Genomic DNA, 23,766 nt, shown 5'->3' with positions numbered 1-23,766 from the left:
TTAAATACGATAAAGCCAGTGAACAGTAAAGAATATGGAGAGCTTTGTGATCCAGAATATGCTTGGCTTTACTCAGTACTGAAATGCTTCTTGGCATTTTGGATTGTACATGATTTATGTGAGCTTTCCAGCTGATTCTGTCATCTGTTGTCACCCCAAGGAACTATCTGTATCTGTACTTCTGTAATTTACTTCTGTAATTTGTGAAGTGATGTCTTTTCCCACTTCCGTACAGCAGCATGACTTTAGCTACTTTCATTTTGATTGTAAATTACTGGTTTGGAATCACAAGATGCAGATGTATGTTAGTTGTTTTGAAATCCCCTCAATAACCCTTTTCATGTATATTTCATTAAAGTCAGTAGACGTCTTGTTTTTACATTTATTAACAATATCTATAATTTCTTTCTCATCCACTGCTGTCAGAAACATAGATCTGGGATCCTCTCTATATAATATTCATTAATTTCTCCAGTTGTCACTGGTGGATCAGGGATTTATTTAGGCCAAGTTTGGTCCAACAGTCACAAAAAACGTATTAAAGTTATGATAAAAGTCCTGTTAAAAAACTGGAGAGTGACAGGTAGTAAATACTAGTGGAGCCACTGTTTTTTTCCTACATTTCAGTCCTGGACATATTTTAATGTCCCTGCACATGCCAGTAAGTCTTAAAGGTGTTAAAATGGGCTGCATGGTCAAGAAAAGTGTGGACTTCCCACAGATAGCTATAACTGAATCTGCAATATATATATATATATATATATATATATATATATATATATATATATATATATATATATATATATATATATATATATATATATATATACATATATATATATATATATATATATATACATATATATATATATATATATACATATATATATATGTGTGTGTATATGTTGCATAAATATATCCTGCATAATATAATATAATATAATTTATCAGCCATTATCTTGTGTATTATAGCTTATATATTGATTTCTTTAGTCTTCATGTACGTCACATGTACTATTCATGTACGTCACATGCACTATTCCCATAATTAATTAAATATGTTTTTATATTATATATAATAATTTAAGTATGTATTCTCCAGCATCCACTTACCCCTCACCATACATATCTAAATTATATATTTATATCTATATATATATATATATATACATATATCCCGATATCCAACATTACGAACTAACCTTATAACTCTTTTCTGTAGTGTAGAGAGTGATTGCAATGAACTTTTATATGTGTTGCCCCAAACCTCCACACAATAACTTAAATCAGAATCAGAATCAGAATCAGAATTCGTTTATTTGTCCCGCAAATGGGGAAATTCCTTAGTCACAGCAGCCAAAGGACAGTATCACACTTAAACAATAATAAAAAGTAAAAAATAAACAATATAATAAGAGATAAGAAATAGAATTAACTCGTATAAACATAGTATTTACAATATGAACTTGGTATTTACAGTATGACATAGTATTTATAGTATGAACAGTGTAAGTATAAACAGTTTGGTATTGTTATTTACAAACAATAAATAATAAATATGGGTATTAAAAATTGTCCAATTAGTGCAAACCAGAAAGTGTGTGGATATGTGTAGAGTTTTGTATTGCACAGTGCACCCGTGAGGTCTACTGGGAGCAGTGCTGGTTGTACAGTCTGACAGCAGCAGGAAGGAAGGACCTGCGATACCTCTCCTTCACACACTTGGGGTGTATCAACCTGTCGCTGAAGGAGCTGACCAGTGCGGTGATAGTGACCTGCAGGGGGTGGGACTCCTTCACAAGCAGCGATGACAGCTTGTCCATCATCCTGCTCTCTCCCACCACCTGCACTGGGTCAAGAGGGCATCCCAGGATGGAGCTGGCCTTCTTGATAAGTTTATCAATCTCTTCCTATCTGCTGCCGAGATGCTGCTGCTCCAGCAGACTACTCCATAGAAAATGGCTGATGCCACCACAGAGTCATAGAAAGTTGTCAGGAGTGCCCCCTGCACCCCAAAGGACCTGAGCTTCCTCAGCAGATGGAGTCTGCTCTGACCTTTCTTGTATGTTGCTGCAGTGTGATCAGTCCAGTCCAGTTTATTGTTCAGGTGAACTCCCAGGTACTTGTAAGACGTCACCATCTCAATGTCCGTTCCCAGGATGTTCACCTGTGTGCAGGGTTGTTGGCGCCTGTGGAAATCCACCACCAGCTCTTTGGTCTTCCCGGCGTTGAGCTGGAGGTGGTTCCACTGGCACCAGTCGACAAAGTCCTGAATAAGTCCTCTGTAGGCTCTGTCGTCCCTGTCCCTGATGAGGCCGACGATAGCAGAGTCGTCAGAGAACTTTTGTAGATGGCTGTGGGGTGTTTGGTGGGAGAAATCAGCAGTGTACAGGGTGAACAGGAAAGGGGCCAGGGCTGTTCCCTGTGGGGCCCCCGTACTGCAGACGACTGTGTCCGACAAACAGTCCCGAGTCCTCACATACTGTGGCTGGTTGGTGAGGTAATCGAGGATCCAGGTCGTGAGGTGTTGGTCCACCCCCGTGAGCTCCAGCTTGTCCCTCAAAAGTGCAGGCTGTATGGTGTTGAAAGCACTGGAGAAATCAAAGAACATGATCCTTACAGTGCTTCCAGGCTTCTCCAGGTGAGACAGTGATCTGTCCAGGAGGAAAATGATGGGGTCGTCCACTCCGATGCCAGGTTGGTAGGCAAACTGGAGTGGGTCCATAAAAGGTCCCACTAGAGGGCGGAGATGGACAAGGACCAGCCACTCCAGGGTCTTCATCAGGTGTGAAGTGAGAGCAACTGGTCTGTAGTTGTTGAAGGGGTGAGGGATCTTTGGTACTGGTACCACGCAGGAGGTCTGGTCAAACCTATTGAAGAATAGGTTCAGGTCGTTCACCCACGTCTGATCCCCGGCAGCCTGAGAGTCTGGTTTCCTCTGCCCTGAGATGGTTTTAAGGCTTTTCCAGACTCCACTGATGTTACTCTGCTGCAGCTGGACCTCCATCTTCCTCCTGTAGCTGTTCTTCCCCTCTCTGATCTTCTTCCTCAGCTCCCTCTGCACAGCCTTCAGCTCCTCCTTGTTTCCTGACCTAAAGGCCCTCTTTTTCTCCTTAAGGAGAGCCTTTATTTCAGGATTAATCCAGGGTTTGCTGTTAGAAAAACACCGCACAGTCCTGGTGGGTACAGTGTTTTCAACACAGAAGTTTATGTAGTCCGTTATGCAGCCTGTTAAGCTGTTGATGTCCTCCCCATGAGAAACACACAGTTCTTCCCACACAGTTGAGTCAAAGCAGTCCCTCAGAGCCTCTTCAGACTCCTCAGTCCATGTCTTAACTGTGCGGGTCTCCACTGGTTGCCTGTTTACGAGGGGCTTGTACACAGGCAGGAGATGAACCAGGTTGTGGTCAGATCTTCCCAGGGGAGGGAGGGGGGCTGAGTTGTATGCCTCCTTGCTGTTGGCATAAAATAAGTCGTGTGTTTTATTGTCTCTGGTGTGGCAGGTGACATATTGTGTGAATGTGGGCAGCGTGGAGGACAGAGAGGCATGATTGAAATCCCCCAGAGATGAGGAAGAGGGCCTGTGGGTGCTGTGTCAGCAGTGAGCTTGTGACTGAGTGGAGAAGGTCACAAGCTGCATCAGCGTTAACAGAGGGGGGGATATACACAGCGAGTACGATCACCTGTGTAAACTCCCTCCGGAGGTAGTACGGCCTCATGCTAACCGCTAAAAGTTCAATGTCCTTACTGCAGACCTGTTCTTTAACAGTGATGTGCCCAGAGTTACACCATTTGTCATTAACAAACACAGCTAGCCCTCCTCCTTTCCTCTTACCGCTCTCTGCCGTCCTGTAAATACGATAACGCCAGTGAACAGTAGAGAATATGGAGAGCTTTGTGATCCAGAACATGCTTGGCTTTACTCAGTACTGAAATGCTTCTTGACACTTCGGATTGTACATGATTTATGTGAGCTTTCCAGCTGATTCTGTCATCTGTTGTCAACCCAACGAACTTATACCCATCAACTCTTTCAATGTTGACACTATCTATCTATTTGTGTCTGTACTTCTGTAATTTAGGTCTGTAATTTGTGAAGTTATGTCTATTCTCACTTCTGTACAGCAGCATGACTTTAGCTACTTTCATTTTGATGGTAAATTTACTGGATTCCTCTCTATGTAATATTCATTAATTTCTTCAGTTGTCACCAGTGGATCAGGGATTTTTTTCTGCCAAGTTTGGTCCAATAGTCACAAAAAATGTATTAAAGCTACGATAAAAGTCCTGAGACTGACAGGTAGTTAATACTAGTGGAGCTACTGTTTTTTTTAATGTCCCTGCACATGCCAGTTAGTCTTAAAGGTGTTAAAATGGGCTGCATGATCAAGAAAAGTGTGGATTTCCCACAGATGGCTATAACTGAATCTGCAAAAAGAAAATTAAGCGAAGGAGACTCTTTAAAAAAAAAAGGTTCAGCCTCACTCTGTGTATGTCCACTGTTTACAGAGGATAGGAAGTTAGCTTTCTAATATGTTGTTTTCACAAACAATTGTAAAATATGCTATTGTGATTGTGCAGTCAAAATGCCATTGGTTTATTTTGAGTGATGTTCCACACATTTTATTTATTAAGTTTAATTTAATGTCTGTCCCTTTATTGTGTTTACACTAAGAGATAATTAAATTATATTTTTATTTACTTTAGTTTAAAATATTAAGGACAGGTCAACGAGTGTGACAATACCAAAATAGTTTCCAAGTTATGCTAATGTAGCGCCCTGTTGGATTATAGCCAGTAGGAGGCAGTATGAGTGTGTTAATAGCAGAATACTGCCAGGTTAGGGCAAAGAGGAAGTTTTTCGGTGAACGGCATTCTGGGAAAGAGAAAGAAAGAAAAGCGAGCGCGTACATAGACTGCCCGACATGTTGATGTGTTTTTGCCAGTCCCGCTGTGAAAATAAAAGTAACGTTTTCCACACCACGTCGTTGTGTTGTAGTGGTGTAACAATTTGGAGGTCCTACCGAGATTTTTGAAAGAATATTTTGCGGCGGACGACTCTTTTCAACTCCGGAAAAAGACTGAAGACGTCGGACATGTGCGAGAGCAGCAAGTCAACTGATAGGGAAGCGGTAGCTTAAGGTAACAGTTGAAGTCTAGCTAGGTCGACACGTCCCGTTTTGTTGTTTTTCCATAGTGTTGACAGTAAATAAAACGCTACGCAATATGTCGGAATGCAGAGAAGAACTCCTGATGGAGATAGAAGCTAAACTGCTCGGACTGACTGTGAAAGAACTACACCGAGTCTGTGAGCTCTGTAAAATGGCGGAAGACATTAAAAGTAAGACTCGTCGTGCTTTGGTCAAGCATATCACAAAGTTTTGTGAACGTGAGGACTTTCTGGAGAGGGAGGACGAAGGCATGTCGGTGCTTTTGGAGCTGAACGACGCACTTGACGCTCTGCGAGAGGGCCCGGTGGAGACCGACGACGGGGGAGCACCGCCGTTCGTCCTGGCACCTGCGGCTGCGGAGGAGAGAGAGGTCGAGGCGGCTCGCCCAGCTCAGCCCACGTCGGAAGGACAGCGGGGAGACCGCACACTGCTCGTGCCGACGCTGGAGACACACATCGCTCCGGAGACAGCGCGGGAGGAGGTGACTCCAGGCAGAGGTAGAAACTCCCTCGGTAACAGCTGCTGTGCTTCCAGTGGCTTCAGAAAGGACTTCCGGATAAATGGACATGTTGGTGAGTCCACATCAAGGGACACCCTCAGCTTTAGCAGTCTTGAACACCAGATTGAAGGGGGTTTAAGGAAGGGCTACACGGAAATGGAAATAATGGAGGCTGTGATTCGTGCTGTAAATCCTGGCTTGAAATTGAGAAGTTACCTGGAAGGAAAAAGAGATCTCACTTTAGCCACACTCAGACAAATCTTAAGAACACATTATGCTGAAAAGGATGCAACTGTACTGTACCAACAACTAACACAAGCTGTACAGGGCCCTGGCGAAACTGCACTTGATTTCCTGGTCAGAGTTCTTGATCTGCGTCAAAAAGTTCTATTTGCATCTGAGCGAGCCCAGTCTGGCCTGAAATATAACCGAGAACTTGTACAAAGCCAGTGTTTCCAGTCCATCATGACAGGCTTATCAAACGATAACATAAGAGCAGAAATGAGGATGTATCTGCAAGATGAGCTCAGTAGTGATGAGTTGCTTCTACAGAAAATGCAGATCGCCCAGCATAATGAAAGTGAGAGGGTCCAAAAGATTAAAGTCACAAATAAAGCCACTCATAGAGCAAGTCTGAGTACAGTAGAGCAAAGTGGTGATGACAATGACTCTTTCACAACAACAGTAACGGCTAAACCAAACAAGCCAATTCGAGAAAATCCTTTATTTGCAAAAATAGAGGAGAGCAACACAGCAATAAGGGAACTCACAGGCCAAGTAGCATCCCTTGTGCAAACTGTCCAATGTGGGAGGCAAAACAGTGATGTCAGTCAGACCAAAGCTCCAGCCAATGCTTTTAAGAGACCTAAGAGACAATGTGTAGCATGTCAGCAGGACAAAAAGGACTGCAACCATTGTTTTAGGTGTGGTAGTGACACACATTGGGCTAAGGGGTGTAGAGTCGGGGGCAGACAGAAGTCGTCGGAAAACTCGCAGAGGTTGTGACAGGGGGACATGGCATGACCTCAGAGTTAAAGTCCCAACATGACCCAAAACTGAACCCTCAAGCAGAACCTGTAAATGTGGGCACCATAAAGGGGTTAAAAAAGACATTGCCCACTCACCACCCCACAGCACAGTCAAAGTCACATGTGGAGCTGAAAGAAGAGAAACCCTCCGGCCCATACAATCTCAGTACAAAACGCAAACGAGTTGCACAGCTTATAGGCAAAAAATGTCTTGTCTGGTGCAAAATGAACACTGTGAAGACTCAAGCCTTGTGGGACACAGGAGCACAAGTGTCCATCATGAGTGAGGCATGGAAATCCCAAAACTTACCTGATACAGAAATCCGTCCAATCAGTGAACTGTTAAGTGATGATGAACTACTGGATGTAAGAGCTGCAAATGGCTCAGAAATCCCTTTTCAGGGCTGGGTACCAGTTAGTTTCAGTCTGTGTGATCCAAAAGTTAAAGAAGCAGTGTCTGACAATATACTGGTTCCAGTGCTGGTGAGTAAGGACATAGTTCAGAGATCCATCATAGGATTCAATGCCATTGTCGAGATGTTATCAAGCAAAAATGATCAGGTTCAGCCTAGTGACAACATTGCAGTGCTAAGAAACTCACTGAGGTTAGGATCAGGAAAGGTAGAAGCACTACTAAATGTCATTCAGGGAGCTACAAATGAGAATGTTCCTTACTTTGTCAGTACAGGGCGCACAGCTACTGTAGTTCCAGCAGGACAAATGAGGTGTATCACCTGTCCTTGCAAAACAGATCTGAAAGTGAAAGCTGAAATGTTATTTGAACCTGAGGTAAATCTGTCATTGGACGAGGGACTCACAATTAACTGTCAGCTGTTAAATGTTTCCTGTTCCACACGTAAAGTTAACATTTTTGTGAGAAATGCCACACAACATGACATCACAATGCCAGGCAAAACTGTGATAGGGAGCTTACAGAGAATCGCAGACAGTTACCTTGTGCAGCCAGAGGAACAACAGGTTAATTCAGTAGCTGTTGAAACTCCCCAGGCTCCACCATGCTCCACCGCAGACCCACCTCAGGGCGACCCCCATGAAAAACTGTTTGATCCACCTGTCAGCCTGGACCACTTGACCAGTGAGCAGCAAGCAGTGGTCAAGCAAATGCTCAGGGAGGAGTCAGGAACATTTGCTAGGAACAAGGATGACATTGGATACATTGAAAACCTGAAAATGGACATTAATTTAACTGATGAGGTCCCAGTAGCCAAAACATACAATGCCATACCTCGTCCATTGTATGATGAGGTCAAGAATCACATCCAGGACTTGCTAAATAAAGGTTTCATCCGCAAATCTACTTCCCCATATGCAGCTGCAGTAGTTTGCGTGAGAAAAAGAGATGGGAGTCTAAGACTTTGTATTGATTACAGGGGGCTTAATAAAAAAACAATCCCAGACAGACATCCCATACCACGGATCCAGGAGATACTTGATGGTCTGGGAGGGAATGCTTGGTTCAGTGTGTTGGACCAAGGTAAAGCCTACCATCAAGGTAATGTCAGTGAGAGCTCAAAGAAATTCACAGCCTTCACCACCCCGTGGGGACTGTACGAATGGAACAGGATCCCATTTGGCCTCACAAATGCACCCTCCGCTTTTCAGCGTAGTATGGAGGAGAGCCTTGAAGGTCTCAGAGACAAAATATGTATTCCATACTTAGATGATGTGCTGGTCTATAGCAAAACTTTCACGCAGCATGTAGAAGATGTGAGATCTGTCCTCAAACAACAGCGAGCTTGTGGAATAAAATTGAGGCCAGACAAGTGTGACCTGTTCAAAAATGAAGTCCGTTATGTTGGTAAAGTGATCTCGGCTGAAGGCTGCAAAATGGACAATAAAGAAATTGAAACTGTACAAGCACTCAAGACAAAACCCCCAACTAACATCAAAGAGCTGCGCAAACTTCTTGGTTTCCTAGGCTATTATAGGAGTTATGTGCAGGATTTTTCCCGTCATGCTAAGTGCTTGTACGACCTTCTCTCAGGAGGCGGAGCCCAAACTACTGAATCAAAACCCACCTTCCGGTCAGCAGGGGCAGGACAGCTCCCCCCACATCACAAAATAGTGTGGACTGACACTCATCAGACAGCCTTGAACTATTTGATTGATGTTTTAACTAACCCACCTGTTATGGCTTATCCAAGGTTTGAAGATCCCTTCATTCTTCACATCGACGCATCGGAACAGGGACTGGGGGCGGTCTTGTATCAGAGGCAGGAAGGCAGGCTCAGAGTTATTGGGTACGGTTCACGGACATTGACACCTGCAGAAAAAAACTATCGCTTACATTCAGGTAAGCTTGAGTTTTTAGCGCTCAAATGGGCCGTTACAGATAGATTTAGAGACTATTTGTTTTATGCGCCCTCTGTAACAATATACAGTGACAACAATCCAGTTACATATGTTTTGAGTACAGCTAAATTAAATGCCACCGGACATCGCTGGGTGTCCGAGCTCGCCGACTTCAATATAACACTCAAGTAGGGAAAGCAAACGTGGATGCAGATTTCCTGTCTCGTGCACCTGTGAATATGGACTCTTATATGAGTGAGTGTACAGAGCAGTGCTCCCCTGAAGCATTGAGTGTAATATTTAGCACAGTTGAAACATTGAAACAACAGGAAGTGGACTGGATCTCAGTCATTACCTGCAGTCCACATGTTCAGGAGTTAACTGCTGTAAATCAGCCAGATGTAAAAGTAACACATCAAGAGTTACTGCAAGCACAGTTACGAGACTCTGTCATATCCCGTGTGCTTCAGTGGAAAGCATCTGGTCAAAAACCAGACAAAAGTGTCATGAACAGAGAAACAGTGAAAACAAAACAGTTGCTTCATGAATGGAGGAGACTGTATGTTTCCCAAGAGGGTCTGTTACAACGCAAAACGTCAACTTTCACTCAAATCGTGCTTCCAGAAGAGTACAAAGACTTTGTTTACAAGTACCTTCACTGTGAGATGGGACACTTAGGGGTAGAGCGGGTGGTAAACCTTGCTAGGCAAAGGTTTTATTGGCCTGGGATGCAAAAAGACATTGAGTTTTTCATAACTAAAGTTTGTACATGTAACATCCAGAAAAAACCCACAGTGTATAGCAGAGCCCCCATGTGTCACTTACCTGCTACAGCTCCTTTTGAAATGGTCTCCATTGACTATCTTCACCTTGAAAAAAGCAGGGGAGGGTATGAATATATTTTAGTGATCATTGACAACTTCACTAAATTTGCTCAGGCTTATCCAACCCGTAACAAGTCAGGCAAGACAGCAGCAGAAAAAATCTTTAATGATTTTTCACTCAAATTTGGTTTTCCTGCAAAAATACACCATGACCAAGGTAAAGAATTTGAGAACCACTTGTTCAGACAGCTGCAAAAATACACGGACATGACAAACTCAAAGACAACTCCCTATCATCCGCAAGGGAACCCAGCTGAAAGATTTAATCGCACGTTGTTGTCGATGCTGAGGACCTTGGACGAGGAAAAAAAAGGAAATTGGAGTGACTATGTTGGTAAAGTTGTTCACGCCTATAACAGCACCACGAGCGAGGCAACTGGATATTCTCCTTTTTACCTGCTCTTCGGTAGACATCCCCGTTTGCCCATTGATTTGATATTTGGAATAAATGAAGAGGAAGGATTTATTTCACATCAGGAATATGCTCAGAAATGGCAACAGCAGATGAAAGAAGCATACGACATAGCATCCAAAACCATTAAAAAGACTAATATGAGAGGAAAAACATATTATGATAGAAAAAGACTGAGTTCAGTGCTTTACCCAGGTGACAGAGTCCTCGTTAGGAATATGTCAGAGCGAGGAGGACCAGGAAAATTGCGTTCATACTGGGAGGGTCAAATACACATAGTGGTCTCTCGTAAGGGGGAAGACAGCCCAGTCTATGAGGTAAAACCTGAACGTGGCACAGGAAGGGGCAGAGTTCTCCATCGCAACATGCTGATGCCATGCAATGCTTTGCCACTTCAGGAATCAGCTCAAAGCACTGTGAAAAGACAAAATCCTCAGATTCAAAAAGAAAAGAAACACAAGAACAGTAAACCAAAGGAAACACCAGAGGACTCAGAGAGTTCAGATGAGGAGGCTTGTTTCTGGGCTCACAAACTGAGGCACCATCATCATCATGAGGAGCATAGGAAGCAAAGTGTTGCACCTCCTATCACTCCTGAACCAGAACCGCAGTCTGAACTTCATGCTGAAGAAGAGGAGTTCAGTATGGAAATGCTTGTGGACAATGGTGTGACTGAAAATGTCACAACTGGACATGACACTCTCGAGATCACACAAACTGTTCCTTCTGTAGACCTGCCCAGCACACAGGAGCCAGAGTCCCCTGACACTCTGCCACGCAGGTCACAGAGAGAGAGAAGACCTAGAGAGACACTGACATATGACTCATTAGGCCGACCCACTCATCGTGTGGTGGGGCCTCACACTAACTCCATGTATGTTGATACACTGGCACCCATGTATGGACAGTGTAGTGTGCCCTGGCTCCTTCCACAGATGTTGGGAACACACCTGGTTGGTCCTATTTTTGTGCCTACAGGATACTACTGAAAAAAGTTTGTTTTGTTTATTATGGACTGTGGTCAATATTTGAAAAAAATGGACACATGAGCACATAAGTTTGTGAACTGAGTTGTAACCGTCCATATGTGTGCCACAGGACAATACAGACTGAAGTAAGATGAACATAAAAAAAAAAAAGTTTTGTTTTTCAAGATGTAAGTAACACAGTACAGATGAAGTGTTATTACTACATTGTTTATGTTAATGAACAGAAGTTCTATTCACAACCCATATGGTAAAGATTAGTTATGACATTAAAAGATGTAAATGGAATAGTTTCAGTAGACAAGTTTAAGTCAAAAGTCTCCATGGAGTAAATAGTGAGAAGATGGAAATTATTTTTGTCTCAAAGCATAAATATGGTACTGTACTTTCGTTTCAACTACTCAGAAGTAGACTATCATCGAGTCAAGACACTGTAGTGTTTTTGCAAGAGTAAAGTGTGAAGAGATCACATAGTATATGATTGTACTGTACACTTATGGTAAAACCATTTAAATGCACTTTAATCCATTCATTTCTTTATAACTTTCAAGAGAAAGGTATTGTCATTGTGTTACATGTTGAATTGAAAATGTTATCTTCAGATGTAGTTATTAGTTGAATATTGCTGCCACATTCTTTAAGCAACCTGCACTATAAATGCTAATGTTGAGGACAACATGTGTTTAGCAGGGGAGGATTGTAGCGCCCTGTTGGATTATAGCCAGTAGGAGGCAGTATGAGTGTGTTAATAGCAGAATACTGCCAGGTTAGGGCAAAGAGGAAGTTTTTCGGTGAACGGCATTCTGGGAAAGAGAAAGAAAGAAAAGCGAGCGCGTACATAGACTGCCCGACATGTTGATGTGTTTTTGCCAGTCCCGCTGTGAAAATAAAAGTAACGTTTTCCACACCACGTCGTTGTGTTGTAGTGGTGTAACACTAACATTTGATATCCGTGTAAAGTGGTGGAAATAACTGAGTACATTTACTCGAGTACTTAATTTACATAGATTTGTTCTATACTTTTACTTTTATGCTGTTTATACTTTACTCCACTTCAAAGTGAAATATTGTAGTTTCGACTTTACTGCATTTCCCTGAAAAGCTAAAGTTACAGTAACTAGTACCGTCTGTCACATGGTGTGGACCTCATGTAAGTCATATGATTGGCATCAAACTGAAAAAGAGACAATAGAAACTGAGAGCAGAAAAGTAGTCTATAAATACATTTCCACCCTCTCAACCTGCAGTGTCACTCTGCAGGAACCAGGGACCACTTAAGAAAAGGTAAGAACTTTTTGTTATGTCTCTTCTCAGATATAATAGTAAAATATGCTCCTGTGATTGTGAAGCCAATGTTTCACTGATTTTATGTTTTTAGATTGATTTGAAAAAAGACATGTTTTATGTGCTGCATGCATGTCCAGTACATTTACTCAAGTACTGAAGCTATGTAGAATTATCATATAATAATTTTATGCTGCTTTATAATTAATATAAAATGGAAAATATATTTTTAGTCCACTCTATTTACCTGACTGCTAAAATTACTGTAACTAGTAGTTTCAGAGTAAGATTTTATACAAAAACATCAGGATAAGTTTATAAAAATAAAATATTTTGTTTCTGATTATAGAAATGACTCTTTGAGGTCTAGATGGCAAGAAAATAAAATCTAAAATTTCATGAAAGCAAAGATTAAAATAATCAGAAAAATGAATCCAGATGTGTGCAGCTGATTTTTTTTCTTCTTTTCTCTCCTTTTAATCATTTTTCATTTCTCTTGTGGTCCTCTGGACTGGCCCAAGCCCTGGTTGAGAACCACTGGATTGAATCTGTATCTAAAATAGATTAAGTAGCTCCGTCTAGTCTAGTTAATATAACAGTCACAGGGGCAATTATTACATATATACACATATTTGAATGAATTATTTTTACATCCTTGTATTGGTAAGTTTACTTAAATAAAGTGTCTGAATTTTGCTTTCACCACTGGGGTAAATTCATGCACATTTACATGTGATTGTCTCACTTTACAGCTATGGGAGGAGGTGAGTCCAAACCTGCAACACTTTCATTTCCATGACATAATCATTCTCACATTCTTCTTCTTCTTCTTAGTAATATTATGTTGTTATTATTATTATCATCACAACAATTATTCCAATTTCTTCATAGAAAATAATGCATGATGTTGGTAATGTAATTATGTCTCACTAGGCCCTTCAGCACTATTGAGTCAGCCATGGAGGGCTTTGCCAGTGTGAGTAAACATGCAGTATTTGTGGTGCCATTATGCTGTGTGGGTGTGATTTGACTCCTAAACACATTTGTTCTTGTATTGGCTGGTTAGTGTGTGATCACAATGTGCCTATTATGCATTCAATAATCAAAATAATACAGTATTTTATTCTAATATTTTTTTCTTCAATATACAGGAACAACAAGGAAAATCTTGATTTTATGAAATGGTACAAACCTCGAAACAATGAAGCCAGTCGTCTCAGAATTCTGCTTCATGGACCCGTTGGTGCTGGCAAGTCCAGCTTCATCAACTCTGTTGAAAGTGTTTTAAGAGGCAGAGTTGCTGTTCGAGCTCCAACAGATGCAACCTCTGGGAGCAGCTTCACCAAACAAGTATGAATAACTGTTGATTTTGATTATTCTGAGCAATTCATTAAGAATTTCATGCAGTTTGAAACCCTTTGAAAGATGGTAGTGGGTAAAATAGTATCTCGGACTACTGACCATATTTTTGCATTTCTTATTATAATTATAGTTCGTTAATATAATTGCTAGCTGTAACATTATGTACGCATGTATTATGTCAGTTGATCTGCAGACCTCTTGGTTTGACACAGTGGAAACAAAGGTTATAATAACATTAGTTAAAACTGATATATTAGATATTAGAGATATGCTTCACACACAAAACTATAGTAAACATGACATGCACAAACCAAATTCACAACACAAGGATATTTTCTGTAACTTATGGCTGAAGAAATGTTTAATAAAACACTTTCTGATGGAGGAGGGATCTTTCAGATACAGTCCTGTGTGTCTTATCTCTCTCACACACACATCCTGTGAGATATCCTCTAAGGATGAAGACATGTAGTTTAGTCAGCAGGGTGAAGCACGTCTAATTTACTGTACTTATTTCATTCTTGCAAATAAGTGCATTCCTTAAAACTATTCCTTTAATTAATTGTGCGTTTTGTGGTTTTTTGTGCGAGGATAACAAGTGAGCATCAAACATTTCTCAAAGCAGGTTTCCTTGCTGAAAGATTTGTAGTATAATAAAAACGTAACAAGCCGTACTTTGTATCAAATTAGACAAAAACAAAACGCTAATAAGACATAACAAGCTGCACTTTGTATCAGACAAAAACAATACACTAATAAGACATAACAAACCGTACTTTGTATCAGATTAGACAAAAACAATACACTAATAAGACGTAACAAGAAGTACTTTGTATCAAATTAGACAACTACAAATAATGTAATGTTAGACAGTAAACTAGAAAAGTTAAACTGTTATTAGACACCATATAGCCTACCCAAATTATGCTGTAATCAGAAACTGCATATAAAGTCTTATTACTTAAAATATAGTCTACTATACTGAGACACTATTATACCAAATTATACTGTAATAACAAACCAAATCGGAGATCCTAATACACTATGACACCATTTTACAAGATCTTAGTCTAATAAGAAATCACACACAATGCCATATCAGATCCAAAATATGCTAGTTAGATGCTATTCTACCCTCACTACCAAATTATGCATTTAATGCTACCAACATCGCCTACAGCTTAATTAGACGAATGTACTGCCATATTATATCGGGCATGGCCTTTATAATAGTCGGACAAAACACACAGAGTTCAGAGGAAAATACATTTATTTGAGCTTTAGTTAACATAGTTTCACTTTCTTACAGAGTCATTTATAGATCATTAGAAGAAAACGGTACCTTAACTAGAGTCAAACCACATCAGTTCACATCTGGTCACTACTACACACCTCCCTGGTAACCTGGATGTTCTCTGGAGTCTTGTGGAGTTTGTAGGTGGCTTAACTCTACTCCCATAGTTAAGACATCAGACCATTTAAAGCCATGTCACTATCCAACCCCAGTAACATTAGACCAGCTATTGAAGCTGCCAGGACATTGCATCTTTATTTCCCACTGTTAGACACTTATTACAGTCTTATTAGACTTACTTAGAGGATAATTTGTGGCACATTACAACAGAACTGTACTGTAAAATAAAGTGGTCCTTCTCACTGTTAGACCCTTATTAGACTTTCTTAGAGGGTCGCTTTTCTGACCCTTGTGGACGGCCTCCAGTGCTCCAGAGCCCTGCCAGCACAGGGCTAAAGGGCGCTGTGCGGCTCACGATGCGTCACTGTGGCTCTCTCTTCACACAGGGGCATCCACAGCTGTTCGTAGCCGAGCTCCAGCTCAAACACACGCTGCTCGTGAGGAGCTGATGGTCGCTCTCTGGAAGTCCTTGGTCCTGGAGGTTTGCTGGGCTATCGAAGCTTTCAGAAAAACGTTATCTCCTAAATTTAGGAACAGATGTCAGTCAAATAACTGAACTGCCCAGTGACGTTCACTGAACAGCTAACCAGTGTAGCATCCCCGGCTGAATGATGGTCATACTCTCTAACTGATGGTCCAAAGTGTTTATTGCAAGAACCTTGTACACTTGAACACACCGTGAGCTATGAAAAAAGTATAAAAAATAAAGGTTATTATCTTCCTTAAAACTAAAACTTTTAACCAGTACATTTGTATTAAATATAAACCTTTAACTTTATATATTAAAGCCAATACAAACCACACAAAATGCGTTCTATTAATAAACACAGAAATGAAACGACCAGCCTCATCTCCGTTCTTCTGACCCAACAGGATAGCTGAGCTAATGCTAATTAGCGTTCCCGCTAGCTCAAACAAGCTATATCAAACTGTACAAAACCATAAAAGTTACCGCGATCTGAAATAAACATTAAACATATCATGAAACGATATAACAACAAACCTTGTGCCCTTTATCAGCCAGGTGCTAAGTAAACAAAATGATTGTTTTCATCACCGTGCAGGTACACTTCCAACACGCAGACACACACTATCCACAGGAACACCGGATGTTTTCGGTTCACAGCGAGACGCTTTCAAAATAAAATTATATCAGACGCATTTAGCGTCTAATATAATTAATGAAATAATAACCCGGCTTCAAAGAATATCAGCAAACTAAATGAAAACAACATGTTCTTAGAAACAAGTGTGTTTTGTCCGACTATTATAAAGGCCATGCCCGATATAATATGGCAGTACATTCGTCTAATTAAGCTGTAGGCGATGTTGGTAGCATTAAATGCATAATTTGGTAGTGAGGGTAGAATAGCATCTAACTAGCATATTTTGGATCTGATATGGCATTGTGTGTGATTTCTTATTAGACTAAGATCTTGTAAAATGGTGTCATAGTGTATTAGGTTCTCCGATTTGGTTTGTTATTACAGTATAATTTGGTATAATAGTGTCTCAGTATAGTAGACTATATTTTAAGTAATAAGACTTTATATGCGGTTTCTGATTACAGCATAATTTGGGTAGGCTATATGGTGTCTAATGACAGTTTAACTTTTCTAGTTTACTGTCTAATTAACATTGCATTATTTGTAGTTGTCTAATTTGATACAAAGTACTTCTTGTTACATCTTATTAGTGTATTGTTTTTGTCTAATTTGATACAAAGTACGGCTTGTTACGTCTTATTAATGTACTGTAAAATAAAGTGCGACCTAAAAACCTTTATTTGTGTTGCTTTAATGACTGCATATTTATCTTTGATTGGATAAATTGATGCAAATAATTGATCCTTCTACTTTACAGTACAAAACTTACAAAATCCCCAATGGTCCAGATGGATTTTACTCTTTCGTTTTCAATGACATCATGGGCTTGGAGCAAACAGATAACCGTGGTGTTCATGTGGAAGACATCAAACTGGCTCTGAGGGGACATGTGAAAGACGGTTACCAGGTACAACCCTCTGAACTCTGACATTGTTTAAGGTGACCCTGTGGAGTTTTCTTGTTAACAAACTTTTTCATAAAAGTTTGAATACTGCATTTTTTTACATCCATGTTTAGTCCTGCAGAAAGCAGTCTTCGTCTTTCCTGCATTTCTGGTGCATAACCACTGTACCCTGTAGATCAGTGAAATCGAGTGAAAACATTGGTAGAAATGTGAATCGTGTCACCCGTTTGAACCTTTGCATTATTCTGTGCATGAGAAAAACAACACGAGGTACCACTCATAAAAAATAATAAATAATCTCCATACCACTACAAAAACTTCACTGGGTGCCGTTTTGCATTAAACACATTTTCACTTAAAAACGCATTGTTGATAAAAAAGCATTGTTTGACTGTAATTTATTGTTAACTAGTTCAATCCTAACCCCATGACGGAGGGTGATCGTGGTTACAACCCATCTCCCACTCTGGATGACAGAGTTCACGTCCTGGTTTCTGTCATTCCTGCTGGCTCAGTATCTTTGCTAAATGACAAAGTCGTGAAGAAGATGAGAGAAGTCAGACTAGCAGCCAGTGATATGGGTAAGAGCAGACATCACAACTGTTATACTCTGTGTGGGGTAATGATGACATCTTGGGTTTTATTAATCAAAATACCAGCAAAACAAATGTTTAAAATACTGATCAGGTTTCTGTATTGGCAGGGATTCCCCAAGTGGCTATTCTCACCAAAGTCGATGTTGCCTGTGCTGAGGCGAAAAAAAACATCAACAATGCGTACAAGAGCAAGTACCTGAAGAAACAGGTAAGTTTCTATTGGTGATATTTTAAAGAATTGTTAGATTTGTACTGCTGATCAACTGAAATGCTGTTACTTTAAAACTCAGGTCGACATGTTCAGTGAGTTGCTGGGACTTCCACCGAACTGCATCTTTCTTCTGAAGAACTACGAATCAGAAACAAACACACATAACAGCATTGATGCACTGATATTGTGTGCACTGAGACAGATGATCAACTATGGAGAAGACTTCCTCAACGACCTGTAGACCTACAAACTGCTGTGGCAGAACATGCTTTAATATGCATGAAAAATAGTTTACTTAGTATACAGTACATCAATACTGCACGAGTAAGCTGTAGAAAACCTGGATGTGCAGAAAGGAGGTTCATTTATGTTGAAGATCAAAGTGTGCAAGATTCAATGAACAACATTGTGACATAAATTATTGTATGAATTAAACCACAAGATGTGCACGTGTACAGCCATGCAGTTGTGAAATAATTCAACAGACTTCTAGACTGTATTAATTTATATTTTTATCAACTGTTATTTCATCCTATTTTTTCACAATATGAGAGTTTATTGCAGGTAAATGCTTCAACATGGTTATACGTGCAATTACAATACAAATCCCCACATCATGTTTATAATGAAATCGTTCACTAAAGCTTATACCTCTACGTGATGCACTTATTACACTCAAAAAAATTGATGATATACACTTCTTTTATCCAATAAAATTCTCTGAAGAAAGAAAGAATAAATGTGCTTTTCTTCTGAAGTCATTCTCTGTGTAGACTGTTTGCTTATGTACACATAACCACCTGTTAAAGCATTATATAATGCCATAATATAGAACAAAAAAATGAGGCTTTCTCTACCTTACTTGTACTTTTTGGATTTTATACTAAGGCAGTTTTTGGTAACTGATTTACAGAAATAGCTGTTCTGAACCTCTCTTTTTCTGTGTTGGTGAGCTGTGCTTTATCTGCCAAGTGTTCAATTTGCAGCCTCTGCTGGTCTTGCTAGGTCAGTGCAATCAGTACAATTTCTTTAAAAAGAAAATATATAGGTAGAATAAGGTAATATGGGATTTGTTTTCTTCCTCTTTTTTATATGGTCGGCCTTATTTTCATACAAAGTTGGTCAGATGAGGTTAACACTAAATTCCACATCTACATATACAAGTGAAAATTAAACTAGACTGATTGAGGGAGTGAAGGACTCAACAGTCAACACAGATTTCCAGGCGGCATTAAAACGCACCTTTGATCCCGTGACGGACGACCGGGAGAAAGCACAGGAGCTGAGTGGGCTGAGACAAGGCAGCGACTCTGTGTGTGACTACGCCATCCGTTTCCGCACTCTGTCGGCAGAAAGCGGGTGGAACTCCACGGCTCTCTATGATGTGTTTTTGAAGGGGCTGGCAGCCCCGATCCAAGATCTCCTGGTTCCTCTAGATTTACCCGCAGGCTTGGACGATCTTATCGCTCTCGCAATCCGGACGGACAACCGACTCAGACAGCTCAGACGACACCGGAGCGACAGGACTGTGATGACCGGAGGAGCCCCGCCCTCGCAAACACAAAGCTGGCCAGCTCTCCACCGCTCCCCGTCGGAGCCGCGTAATAACTCCCCCGCGGAGGAAGAAGGGGACCCCATGCAGCTGGGCAGAGCCAGACTGACACCAGAGGAGCGACGGAGACGGCAACTAGAAGGAAGGTGCTTCTACTGCGGGGAGGCGGGTCACCTCGTCATAACCTGCCCAGCCAAGCGACCCAAGACGGTGAGTCAAATCACGGCTTCAGGCCCCGTCACACGCACTCTCACCAAAGTGAAGTTATTGCATCACACTGTCACCAATCTTGGGGCACTCATAGACTCAGGAGCCGATGAGAGTTTGATGGACTGGGGGTTAGCCGAAGAAATGGACATAAGATCAGAACTTTTAGCTAAGCCCATCAGGGCTCGAGCTCTAGATGGGAAAGAACTGTTTTCCATCACCCATATCACTGAACCTCTCCACATGCAGATTAAGGACCACAGGGAGCATATTCGCTTCTATTTATTCAAAGCATCCACTCACACACTGATATTGGGACAACCGTGGCTTTTTCGCCACAACCCCCAGGTAGACTGGAGGACTGGAGAAATCCTAGGATGGGGGGAGGATTGTATTAAAGACTGTCTTTTTAGTCTAGCCCAGAGCAGTGAGGTAGCTGAAGTTAACCTGTTTTCTGTCAACCCTGCCACAGAAGCCGAATATCCGGACTTAAACTCGGTGCCTTCCTGCTACCACCAGCTCCGTGAGGTTTTTAGTAAGACCAAAGCCATGTCTCTTCCCCCACACCGGCCATACGACTGCGCCATTGACCTTCTTCCAGGTTCCACCATACCCAAGGGCCGCCTGTACTCGGTCTCCGGACCGGAGAGAGAGGCCATGAGAGAATATCTCACTACATCCATAAAGGCGGGGCTAATCCGTCCCTCGTCGTCGCCAGCAGGCGCCGGATTCTTTTTTGTGGACAAAAAGGATGGGTCCCTAAGACCGTGCATAGACTATAGTCCTCTCAATGACATTACTATAAAGAACCGTTACCCTCTCCCTCTCATGTCTTCTGTTTTTGACCAACTCCAGCAGGCCAAGGTGTTCACCAAGTTAGACCTCCGCAATGCCTATCACCTGATTCGCATAAGAGAGGGGGACGAGTGGAAAACTGGATTCAACACCCCTAGTGGCCACTATGAGTATCTGGTCATGCCATTTGGACTCACCAACGCTCCGGCCGTTTTCCAAGCCATGATTAATGATGTATTGAGAGATTTCCTTGACCTTTTTGTCTACGTGTATTTAGACGACATTTTAATTTACTCCCCAGACATTGACACACACCAAGACCACGTGACCAGAGTTCTGAAAAGACTGTTAGAGAACAATCTGTATGTCAAAGCAGAGAAAAGTGTGTTTCATGCCGACACCGTCTCCTTCCTGGGCTTCATTGTAGCCCCTGGGAGAGTACAGATGGACCCGGCTAAAATTAGCGCTGTAGCTGAGTGGCCTACACCAGATAGCCGCAAGAAGGTTCAGCAGTTCTTGGGATTTGCTAACTTTTACAGGCGGTTTATCAGAGGCTTTAGCGCAATAGCTGCTCCCCTCCATGCTCTTACCTCCACCCAGGTGCAGTTCCGCTGGTCGCCAGAGGCAGAGAGGGCTTTCCAGGACCTCAAGAAGCGTTTCACTTCTGCTCCCATCCTCACCATGCCAGATCCACAACGCCAGTTTGTAGTAGAAGTGGACGCCTCCAATGAAGGGGTGGGAGCCATCCTCTCTCAACGTTCGGAACAGGATGGGAAGATGCACCCCTGCGCCTTCCTGTCACGTCGACTGTCCAAGGCTGAACGAAACTATGATGTCGGTAATCGGGAGCTGTTGGCGGTGAAACTCGCCCTAGAGGAGTGGAGACATTGGCTGGAGGGGGCCAACCATCCATTCATAGTCTGGACGGACCATAAGAACTTAGAGTATATCAGAAAAGCTAAGAGACTCAATTCTCGCCAGGCCAGGTGGGCGCTGTTCTTTAACCGCTTTTCCTTTTCCCTCTCTTACAGGCCGGGGTCCCGGAACGTCAAGCCAGACGTCCTCTCTCGACTATTCGACCCCGAGCCTGTTGCCAAGAAGCCTGAGACCATCCTTCCACTAACCCGTGTGGTTGGAGCGGTGACTTGGCAGATAGAAGATGAGGTGAAGCAGGCTAATGGTGGAGACCCGTCACCTAGTGGGTGCCCAGATAATCGCTTGTTTGTCCCCGTTGAGTTGCGCCCACAGGTGATCCACTGGGCTCATACCTCACTGCTTTCATGCCATCCGGGAGTTCGGAGGACGATGTTCGCCATCTCTCGGCGGTTCTGGTGGCCATCCATGGAGCCGGAGGTTCGGGAGTACGTGGAGGCATGTTCGGTCTGTGCTCGAAACAAGACGTCCTCCGGGACCCGCATGGGCCTACTGCAGCCACTCCCTATCCCCTCCAGACCGTGGTCCGACATATCCATGGACTTCGTCACGGGGCTCCCGGTATCCCAAGGTAATACCACGGTCCTCACAGTAGTGGACCGGTTTACCAAAATGGTCAGATTCATTGCCCTGCCTAAGCTGCCCTCCGCCAAGGAGATGGCAGAAATCATGATGACCAGTGTTTTCAGGGTTCATGGATTCCCTAAGGACATCGTCTCTGACCGGGGGCCCCAGTTCGTGTCCCGGTTCTGGAGGGAGTTTTGCGGGCTCATTGGAGCTAAGGCCAGCCTGACCTCGGGCTACCACCCGGAGGCCAACGGCCAGACCGAACGCCTAAATCAACAACTGGAAACCGGCCTCCGGTGCCTGGTCTCCCAGAACCCCTCAACATGGAGCAAAACCTGGTCTGGGTTGAGTATGCACATAATTCATTGCCAACATCTGCCACAGGTTTCTCTCCCTTTAAATGTGCTTATGGTTTTCAACCCCCAGTCTTTCCAGACAATGAGTTGGAGGTATCGGTCCCCTCCGCCCATGCCATGGTCCGACGTTGCCGCCGCATCTGGGCAGCAGCCCGCCAGGTGCTGATCCGACAGGGAGATCGGGTCAAGAAGGCGGCAGACCGAAAGAGACGGCCGGCTCCCGCATATCAGCCTGGACAGAGAGTGTGGCTTTCAGCCAAGGACTTGCACCTGAAAGTTCCCTCCAAGAAGCTGGCACCACGGTTCGTGGGCCTGTTTCCTGTCACCAGAGTCATTGGCCCCGCAGCAGTACGCCTCCGTCTGCCCCGGTCCCTCCGCGTACACCCGACCTTCCATGTCAGCCAGGTGAAACCATTCAAAGAGAGTCCTATGGTTCCAGCCGCCACGCCCCCCCCGCCACCCGAGGTAGTCGATGGGGGCCCGGTGTACAAGGTTAAGCAGCTGTTGGCGGTACGCAACCGGGGCCGGGGCAGACAGTACCTAGTGGACTGGGTAGGTTACGGACCGGAGGAGAGACAGTGGGTCCCCTCTCGACACATCATGGACCCCACCCTCATTGATGACTTTCATAGAGACCATTCTGAACAGTCTGGGCCGTCAGGAGTCGGCCCTAGAGGGAGGGGTACTGTCACACCGCGGTGAGGGGTGTCTCGTCTGGGGATTTTTGTCTTGTGAATTTCATGTTTTATTTTGAAAAGTAACTCTCCTCTCGTTTCAGGTCACTTGCCCTTCCTCTTGTGTCACCGGTCTGACGTCTCCCCTGATCCCTGATTGTTTTCACCTGGTCCCCAATTACCCTCTTGTGCTTAAAGTCTGCGTCTGCATGTTGTCCTGTGCCAGAGTATCATGTTCGTTCGTGCGTCTCCAGCTCCCATGGTCCATGTCTACGTCAAGTGTTCTTCTACAGATTCTAAGTTGGTATTCTTGTTTTTCTTTCCTCCTCTTAAGAAGAGTGATTTTGAGTTGTAGTTTTTTTTCCAAAGCAGTATTAAGATAGCCTTGATTTATAGCCTTTTTCTTTTCCCTCTGTTGGAGTGGTTTTTTGTTCATAGTATTTATTTTTGTTTCCTAGATATAGAGTAGACTAAAGTTTTGTAAATCCCTGAACCTCCCTTGTGTGGAGCGC

At 42.7% G+C, this 23,766-nt stretch overlaps 2 protein-coding genes across 2 annotated transcripts; both read left to right on the top strand.

The window, feature by feature from the left end:
• The first annotated feature begins 13,515 nt into the window (after nucleotides 1-13,515).
• On the top strand, nucleotides 13,516-18,892 carry LOC141018870 (interferon-induced protein 44-like). The gene is made up of 6 exons (XM_073493588.1): nucleotides 13,516-13,553; nucleotides 13,729-13,927; nucleotides 17,217-17,366; nucleotides 17,776-17,944; nucleotides 18,067-18,167; nucleotides 18,250-18,892. Exons 2-6 carry the CDS (start codon nucleotides 13,754-13,756, stop codon nucleotides 18,409-18,411), a joined length of 756 nt encoding a protein of 251 aa, XP_073349689.1. The 5' UTR covers nucleotides 13,516-13,553; nucleotides 13,729-13,753; the 3' UTR covers nucleotides 18,412-18,892.
• A 2,937-nt stretch (nucleotides 18,893-21,829) lies between these two features.
• On the top strand, nucleotides 21,830-23,617 carry LOC141019674 (uncharacterized). The gene is made up of 2 exons (XM_073494658.1): nucleotides 21,830-22,228; nucleotides 22,347-23,617. Exon 2 carries the CDS (start codon nucleotides 22,548-22,550, stop codon nucleotides 23,280-23,282), a length of 735 nt encoding a protein of 244 aa, XP_073350759.1. The 5' UTR covers nucleotides 21,830-22,228; nucleotides 22,347-22,547; the 3' UTR covers nucleotides 23,283-23,617.
• The last annotated feature ends 149 nt before the right edge of the window (nucleotides 23,618-23,766 follow it).

Source organism: Pagrus major, chromosome 23, assembly GCF_040436345.1.
Source record: "Pagrus major chromosome 23, Pma_NU_1.0".
NCBI lineage: Eukaryota > Metazoa > Chordata > Actinopteri > Spariformes > Sparidae > Pagrus > Pagrus major.
This window is presented reverse-complemented; position numbering and strand designations above follow the sequence as displayed.

Excerpts from the sequence above, each read along its gene's own strand:
- LOC141018870 (XM_073493588.1), top strand. The coding sequence starts at position 13,754 with ATGAAATGGTACAAACCTCGAAACAATGAAGCCAGTCGTCTCAGAATT. Across the intron at positions 13,928-17,216 it reads GGAGCAGCTTCACCAAACAA|TACAAAACTTACAAAATCCC; the intron begins GTATGAATAACT and ends TCTACTTTACAG. Across the intron at positions 17,367-17,775 it reads ATGTGAAAGACGGTTACCAG|TTCAATCCTAACCCCATGAC; the intron begins GTACAACCCTCT and ends ATTGTTAACTAG.
- LOC141019674 (XM_073494658.1), top strand. The coding sequence starts at position 22,548 with ATGGAGCAAAACCTGGTCTGGGTTGAGTATGCACATAATTCATTGCCA.